Genomic DNA, 9,261 nt, shown 5'->3' on the forward strand with positions numbered 1-9,261 from the left:
ATAAAATAAAACAGAATAAAAGAAATAAGTATTTCTTTTTAAAAAAAAGGTAATACAAAATACAAAATAATAGATAGAAGAAAACAAACAAAACCCAAACAGTACAAAACAAAATGAAAACCATTTACCTCCCCTCTTCCAAAACAAAAAAACCGAAAACAAACAAAAACCGTAACAAAATAAGATAAATAAAAAGAAAACGAGATAACAATTTACAAATGAAAGAATACCAAAGAAAGTAAAAAACTCGAAAATTAAGAAAATAATAATAAATGAACATAGAAAAAAATAAACAAAGAAAGGAGAAGCAAAAAAAACAACACAACAAAAAACCCACAAAAAACAAACAAACAAACCAAAAAACCGTGGAGGTGGCGAACTTAACGACAGGTTTGCGATAAATTATTGCCCATGTGGTTAATTATCAGTTACGATGGGGTTTAGAAAATGCTAAAACATTGTGTAGAATAAAAATATGATACGGTAAAATATTCACAAGAAAACGTTAGGACAAATTCTAAAGTCGTTCTGGGAGTAGCCTTCACCCTGAAGCCAATACTAATTACCTTAGACCTGGAGAGGTCGTTATCAGACTTGAAAGTCAAATGTTCACTTTTACTGGAATTATTGAGAAAACGTATAAACAAAGTTATATAGACATATGTATAGACAAACAGACAGACAAACAGACAGACAGACAGACAGACAGACAGACAAACAGACAGACTGAGAGGCAAGCAGGTAAATACATTGTCGTTAGACGGACAGACAGACAGACAGAAAGACAATCAGATGTGTAGACAGACTGGCAGATAACGAGATACAAAGGGAGACAAAAAAACTGATGTAAAATTAGATACGGGAAAACAGAGTGAGAGTTGCTAAAAGAGGTGACACTAAATGAAAAACAAAACGAACTGAATGATGAAAGCCAACAAATAATATTGCAAGCATTCAGTAAGTAGTTCTACTGGCGTTCTGTGTCAGACTATCTAACGTGCGGCAGGCAGACTCCAAGCGTTCGGTACAGAAACCTCTAGGGATAATTTCAAACCATAATCACACAAACACACACACACACACACACACACACACACACACACACACACACACACACACACACACATACACATACACATACACACACACACACACATACATATATATATATATATATATATATATATATATATATATATATATATATATATATATATATATATATATATATATAAACAATACGTTCTCCTCAGTCTCAAATCTCGAAATTATGAAAATACGCAAAGGAAAGAGATAATATAATATTGTGGATACCATAAATACTAAGTCCAAGAAACATGTAAATAAATGCACAAGCAACCTTCACGCCCCCGCTCACTATAGCCCTGAGACGTACATTATCCAAGCGACACTGGCGATTTCACTTTCGTTTGCCAATCACAGCAGTCGCATTATGGCAAGCGAGAGGACCACTATTCATAAAATCATAATTCGCCATTACAAATTTACAATATTTATAAACACAAACTATGGTTAATGAAATATACACGTGAGTGGATTAATGAACACAGTTCACAGACCAAATGGAAATTGACGAGCTGAAGATCAATTACAATTATAATATTAGAAATCATCATTACTATAACCCTCCCTGCTCCATATCGCCTCCACATGCAAACCATCACAGGAAATGGTGATTATTCACTCCTGAACTGTAAAATCAGCACACATACACACAGCCCACAAAAACGAAACACGTAAGCACATGGCTAGACGGTACCATACACAAATTGCAAGGGATTTTTATAAGTTTGCAGAATCCAGTCCCGCCATTGATCAAACTTTGATTGGACAACTTGGTATGTGAACGAATCTGAGGTCGAGTTTAGAGGAAGCATGGGCAAAGAATAGAAACATTCATCAACACAGAAGATAAAAGACGATCATACTAGTCCACGGGATTTCCTGCGGGCAACAAGACGAGGGCAGATTGGTTTGTACATTGACTAAGAACATTCGCAGTAATACATGTCGTACGAGGAATAATATATCGACATTTACAGAAATGTGTTTTTCGTTTGTCATAAAATACCAACACAGCATTGAGGGACACAGACAGACAGACAAATGTACATACAACTGAGGTATTGTGTGGGGGCCTTTACAGGGCCAAAGTGTCAACCATGTGACAAGAGGGGGACACATTTGTATGAGTGTGCACAATAATATATATAAAATGTCAATATGACAAGCCGAACAAGGGGAAATATTCAAAACCTCCATAGTCATCATAACATAGCTGAAGTAAGAACATTTGATCTGACCATGCACTTTAAAACGATGATGATGATGATGATGATGATGATGATGGTGGCGATGATGATGATGATGATGATAATAATAATAATAATAATAATAATAATAATAATAATAATAATAATAATAATAATAATAATAATAATAATGATGATAATAATGATGATGTACCCCGTTTTATAGCTCCTAGTATCGTGTGTACACAGCTCTGGGTGCTTTTACAAAACGTTTGTTTTTCCTTGTTTTATAAAATCTCGCGGCCCCAGCCTTTTGAAATGAAAAAAATTATACTTTCGACAGATGAGAAAAAAGTTGTACCACATACTTACAAGAAACAATGAGGATTTCTTATGAACATGTATAGACAATAATATGTACTGCAAAGTGTAAACCTCCTAATCATCGAGCTCACAGTCAGCACTCTTGTTTCATTTTTTAAGGTCATTTCAGATCTTGTGGTGTGTGTCCAACAGGATTACCCCACACGTGATGTTCGAGTCCGCTTGCCCATTTCAAGAGCATGGAAAAAACTTTTGTATAAAATCTAGTCAATCATCCACATTTTGCATAAATTTTACTGAGGTCTCCTCTCGCCACTAGACACAATTAACCTAAGCAATGGTGAGAGCTAAACGTTTCCATTCCATTCCTAATCTAATCTCGTGGGAGAATTTTTGGAAGAAAGAAAAAAATCGAAGTTCACTCGAGGTTCAACGTACTGGACTCATTCTGCAACCAACTGCGCAACAATTTCCGGAATACGCCCTTACTAGAACACACATCTAGATCTAGACATTAATTTTGCATATCGTCGCCGTCATACTTTCGAAAGAAAAAAAAAAGAAGATTGGGTATGTTGTACATTTTGATGAGGTCTGTTGACTACTCCTCATCTCTTTCTTCTTCATAAAACAATAACGGATATAGACGAATTAAAGATCTTGTATTCGCATAAAGTTCCGCTTGAAATAGCAGTTTTTCGCTTCTCCCCAAAACCTCGTTATTTTGACAAACGCACTGATGGATAACGGCGACGGTGTATTATTGTGCAACTACAAGAGCAATGCGTCTCGGAGAGTCAAGTCTGACAACTTGTCGAGGATCTACATAGCTGGGACACCTCGCTCTAAGGACACCTTTTGTGTTTCCGGCTGGCGCGTATGTGGCAAGCAGTTGATTTTACTTTGTTTTATACTGCTCTGTTCACTTGATTTTACTTTATTTTACACTGCTCTGTCCAGTTGATTTTACTTTGTTTCATACAGCTCTTTCCAGCCGATTTCGTCGTTGACAGACGACACGATAATGTAACCCAAAACTTTTGTCGATTTTGGTGGCCTCCCATTTTGAGAACGACCCCGAGAGGATGTACTTGCTCTGCCTAGTGCGCCCCACCTCAACCTCAGTGATTGTGCGAACCACGGGCTTGTGGCATAGTTACATCTAAATGACTGCTTTTATCTACGTTATGGGGAGTTAATGACGTCCACAAGCTGTTGAACTGTTCTAAGCAGGAGAAAGTATTTCTTTTTCAGGAAAGAGAAATGACTGAAAAAAATCAAAATTTTGTACATAGTACATCCGATCTGCCGTATGATGATTATCAATGTCTCCCTATTACATTCACATCGTGATACAAAACAAAAATCTGGGTTGTGAAATCATCGTTTTGGTTGTCCTAGTAAAAAGACATATTTTGTTAACGATTTTTTTATTGCCAGTTAGATGCTGACGCACATTTTATTATTTCACACTGAATAACAAAAATAATGAGCTTAGTATCAATTGTAATGTACAAGTACAAGGTCATGAAAATTTTCCATTTGGATTGTGCAGCGTTGTGCTTTCTGCTGCATGGACAAGAGACACCAGGAAGGGAACAATTCCACTACTCGTTCACAGCGAAACTGAAACCGTTTTGATCCACATACTCCAGCTGCTCATACACTCAGCCACTCTCACCCATCACTCACACACACACACACACACACACACACACACACACACACACACACACACACACACACACACACACACACACACACACACACACACATATATATATATATATATATATATATATATATATATATATATGTATATATATATACACACTCACACACACACACACACACACACACACACACACACACACACACACACACACAAATACACACACATATAGATCTATGCACAAAAAGTGAGGAAATTAATTAATGTCATTTACAAGAAATCAAACGTAAAAACAATTTGTTTTTCCAAAGTAAGTAATCATTTTCAGCATTGAGACATTCACAATCCTGGTGGTAAGATCGAACAAAGTTTGCGTTCCGAGAATATAATGTAAGTATTAAGCGAAAAGAGTGCACAAAAAGACATGAGATGTTTAAAAAAATGGAATCATGAATGCATGATCGCCAGCCAGCTTGCGCTACTTAAGTTACGGAAGAGAGGGGTGTCCTCTTCAGCCAACGCTTGAGACTACGCTGAGAAATGGTCCACTGACGTACAGTCACACGCCTGGTAGAATTTATAGTCACGATGTCTCCGGCCCGTTTTGGGTTCAGTGGGGGTCTTCGAGATATATCCTGTTCCACAGTTGGGACAAAACGGTATTGACCCGTTCCATGACAAGAGGTACACATACTGGGGAGGTGATGGCCTACTGACACAGATCTAAGCAGTGTTAAAGCCATTCTTTACTCTTTTTGTTTGTTAGATGCAACCTACGCCAAACACAAAGAAAAAAAGAATGGCTATATCATCGCTTAGATTTAGACCCCCCCCCCCCATTTCAGCAGGTTATCACCCCTACATGATGTGTGTCAGTTTTCACGGAATGGCCCTAATCGTCCGCTCAAAAGACAGCCAGCCATGTGAATTCGCTCTTTGAACTGATCAGAGAACGTAAAGTCAAGGGTGCGTAAAGCCAAACGTCTCTGTGTGGAAGCAGCTTTAGGCCAGGAGAGCCTTGGGTGGCAGAGGTGGGAGTGGCTCTGCCTTGGACAGGGAATGTTGTGCGGAGTCGGCGGGTTTGCTGAGGTGCTGGCTCCTCACGTGGTGCTCCAGCGAGTCCGGGGAGGGGAAGAGCTGACCACAGTGGTGGCACGGGACGCTGCCCCACAGCCATGGAGCCCCACCGCGACCCATGTTGCGCAAGTCCAACGCCAGGCTGGCGCTGCTGTTTTCCTTGTTGTTGCTGGGCGACGGCGTACTGGAGGAAGTGCTGGAGATGGCGGAAGGGGGCGGGGCGTTGATGGTAAGTGGGACTGAGGAAGAGGACGGCTGCTGCTGTTGTTGTTGCTGAGGTGGGGGAGGGGAGGCGGAGGGAGACCGCGTCCTGTTGTCCTCCGGGTGTGGGGGCGGGGCGGCGGGGCCGGAGGAGGAGGATGAGGAGGAGGAGGACTTCATGCTGAGATCTAGCTCGCCGGTCGGCGTGTTCGGGTAGGACGGCCTCTGGTCTACTTCCTGTTTGAACGAGTGGGGGTCACGTGGTGTGTCCATCTCTGAGGTAGTTGGCAGACGAGGGTGCTCGGGCCGGAACTCGGACTTGAGCTCTTCCTTGGGAAGAAATCCGTGCATGAGGTGGGGTGGGATCGGGGGCAGATTGGGGAGGCCGCCACCCAGGCTTTGGATCACCGAGATCTCATTCATTTTAGAACCTAGACCGTTCATCATAGGGGGAGGGTACTGGTAGAAGAAGTCGGGGTGGGGGCGAGGTGGGAAGCCAGGGGGGAGGAAGGGGTTATCTTTCATGTGGGAGAGGAGGAAGGGGGGTTCTATGGACATGCGCCGTCCCCGTCGTGATGGGCTGTTGTTCCACATGTGAGTGCCCATGTGAACTTTGAGGTTCCCTCTGGTGGTGAAAGCCTTGCTGCAGACAGTACACTTGAATGGTTTGTCACCTGTGTGAGTGCGCATGTGAATCTGTAGCGCCGAGGCGGAGGAGAAGGGTTTCATGCACGTCATGCATTGGTGCTTGGGGCCGTTGGGTCTCCGAGTCTGGTTGCCAGGTGATTGGCTGGACAGGGAGTCTGTGGGAGGCGAGGAGCTGGACGTAAAGTCGCCGTGACCCCCTGGTCGCTGCTTCTGTTGGGGCGTCGTCTGACTGTCGTTTATCTCAGGCTTTATCTCTGAGATAGATGAGCTGTCGGGGTTGGAACTCGGGCGGTCAGGGTGAGATGGCGTTTTGGCTTCCCGCTCTGACGTGTCCTGGGCTGTGTCTGGCGAGCCGGCCCGGGCTTGGGATTCACTGGCTGGATCGTTGGCGCCCTCCTCTTCTGTATCGTCGTTGGGGTCTACACCGGGCTGGGACATGCTATCTTTTCTGTCTTGTAAATCGTCTTCAGTTTTTATCGCTTGTCGATCAGATTCGTCCAAAGCTTCAATGTCGTCTGGATTTGACTCGTTAAACCTTTCCCCCATGTCATCCATATCCTCATCCTGCTCCAAGTCTTGAGCCATTCCGTACTCGTCCATCGCATCTTCCTCTGCCTGGTAATTTTCATTCGGCAACTCGTCGTCGTCGTCGTCATCATCTTCGCCAAAGTCTCTGTCCGGCATGTCCTCCTCGCCAGTCTGGCTCTCGCCGGCCGCCGCTCTCTCCTCTGCGTCGTGCGTCAACATGTGCTGCTTCATGTTGCCCTTAGTGCTGAAAGCTCGGTCGCAGATGTGGCATTGGAACGGTTTTTCTTTGCTGTGACTTCGATAATGTATACCCAGCGCGCTCCTGCAAGCGAACGTTTTCATGCAGATGTTGCAAGTTGTGGACATGTTTCCTCTCTCGCCGCTGCCGTCATAGCCGGCGAACATTGGGAAGCCGTAGGGTGGGATGTCTCCCGAGGAGGGGCTCTCCGATTTGCTGGCAGATTCAGACCCGTACTCCGAGCTCTTGTCGAGGTGAACGCCAGACATCGCTGATGGGAAGAATGTTGAGTCCAAGCCCATACTGTTCCGAAACTTCTCGAATGATGTCTGGGATACCTGGCTGTCAATCGCCTTGACACGTTCTTCTAAAGCCGCTAAAGGGGCGCCGAAGGGTGTGCTGCCGAATGCTGGCGGTAAAAAAGCTGAGTCAAAGTCTGGTTTGGAGAACTGCATCCCTGCGTGAGGTGACGTGTCCCGGGCAGACTCTGAGAGACTGGAGGCCGCTCTGTCCTTGTCCTCACAGCCGGGGCTGCTCGGGGAATGTGGTTTGCTCAGATCTTCCTCCTTGGACAACTCCTCGTCAGATCCGGTCTCCGTCTTACAGCGGACGCTCTCTTTGTCCTCCTGTATGTCTGATTTCTCCTTGTTCGGCGTGAACATGTCGCCCTTCCGATCACTCTCCAGACTGCGAGAGCGCTCACCGAACGGGAAACGGCCGTCTAGACCACCTGGGAAGTGGGCACCCCGGGACAGGTCAAGACTCTGCATGTCGGGAGGTAAGGGAGGTAAGTACGGGTGGTGGCGACCCATGCCGAAAGGTCTGTGTGAGGCCCAGTCCATAGGAGACGGGAGGAGCGGGAGGTGCGGCATGGGCTGCATGGAGCTGGTGTGTGCTCGAATGTGCTGCTGCAGGACAAGGACGTTGGTGAACTGTTTGTGGCACACCGGGCACTGGTGCATCATGCGGAGCGCCGGTTTCGCTCTGTGCACGCCCATGTGAGTCTTGAGGTTCCCCTTGGTAGTGAACGAGCGGCCGCAGATCTTGCACTTGAAGGGTCTCTCGCCGGTGTGGATCCTGTAGTGCATCTGGAGCGCCGACTTGCAGCTCAGGACTCGATGGCACACGACGCATTGGTTGGGGTCTGTGATCTTCTGCTCTATATTCTTGACAAGCTGTTCTAGCTTCGAGGTCTCTGACTTCTGGACCTCCATATACTGCTCTAGGTTCTCGGAGGGGTCGATCGTCTTTGTGGGGAGGATCGAGTTCCGGAACATTCCGCCGTCCGAGGCAGGGTTGGAGATCTGGGGTGGGGGCGGCGGGGGTGGTGGGGGCAGGAATGGGGAGTGTCCGCTCAGTCTAGGTCCGGACATTGGTAGAACCGGGTTGAGGTGGGAGTGGAGCGGGAAGGAGGTGGGTGTGCCGGGGAAGGGAAGGCCAAGGCCGGGGAAGCCGGGTGGAAGTGGGTGATGCGGTGGTAAAAGGTTGCCATGGTGACCAGGCAGTAGGGGAGGCTGGGGAGAGGTCAAAGACGCCCAGCTGATGACGGAGGCGGGGGAGTTATGGGGGGAGGGGGAAGGGGAGGAGCCTCGGTGGGGGGACCCAGGACCAGCGGCGGCGGCACCGGGCGTGCTGGAAACACTGGGCGTGGCTTTCCTACTGGCAGGGGAAGGGCTTCGACTTCTGTCTCCGCCTCTCGGGCTCAAGGCATCGCGTTTAGCTTGATCCTCGGAGTTCTGCTCTTCAGATCTCTTGCCCTCCGAATCGTTGTTGTTGTTGTTATTGTTATTGTTGTTATTATTGATGTTGTTGTTGTTATTGTTGGAGATGCTTCCCTCGTTGTTGTCGTCGCTGTTGTAGCTGTCGTTCATCTCGCGCTGGTATGGAGACTCCCGGGAAAAATGGCGAGAGCGCTGCTGCGGCGTGAGGGAGGGTGAGAGCTGGTGTTGGGATTTGCTGCGGTCTGAGGAAGGGGAGGAGTCTCGCGCGCTGAGGGCGGGGCTTGCTCGCGGCTGTGGAGATTTGATGACGCTGGCCTCGTTAGGGGTGGAGCTAACGAGGTTCATCCTGGTTAGAGGAGATTCTCGCCTCATGGAGAAGGAATCCCTGCTGGGTGGGAGGGGCATAGGAATGGAGGAGGGAAGGGACAGGCTGAGGGGGTGGGGGAAAGGCAAGTGGGCGGCGTCCCGTGGGGGTGGCATGAGGCCAAAGGGAGACATGTGGGGGCCGAGGAAAGAGACGGGGAAGTGGCCAGGCATGGAGGACACAGGGTGGTGGAGCGACGCTGCGGACGAGTGAGG

The 9,261-nt window shown here is 46.8% G+C and overlaps 1 protein-coding gene across 1 annotated transcript in view; it reads right to left on the minus strand.

The window, feature by feature from the left end:
- Positions 1-4,454: 4,454 nt before the first annotated feature.
- Positions 4,455-9,261, minus strand: part of LOC101860453 (homeotic protein spalt-major) — a gene marked incomplete at its 5' end in the record, with an annotated part of 24,150 nt that continues 19,343 nt past the window's right edge. Inside the window, 1 exon segment of the mRNA XM_035972953.1 lies at positions 4,455-9,245. Coding sequence (XP_035828846.1) covers positions 5,272-9,245 — 3,974 coding nt within the window.

Source organism: Aplysia californica, unplaced genomic scaffold (assembly GCF_000002075.1).
Source record: "Aplysia californica isolate F4 #8 unplaced genomic scaffold, AplCal3.0 scaffold00922, whole genome shotgun sequence".
NCBI classification, from domain to species: Eukaryota; Metazoa; Mollusca; class Gastropoda; order Aplysiida; family Aplysiidae; genus Aplysia; species Aplysia californica.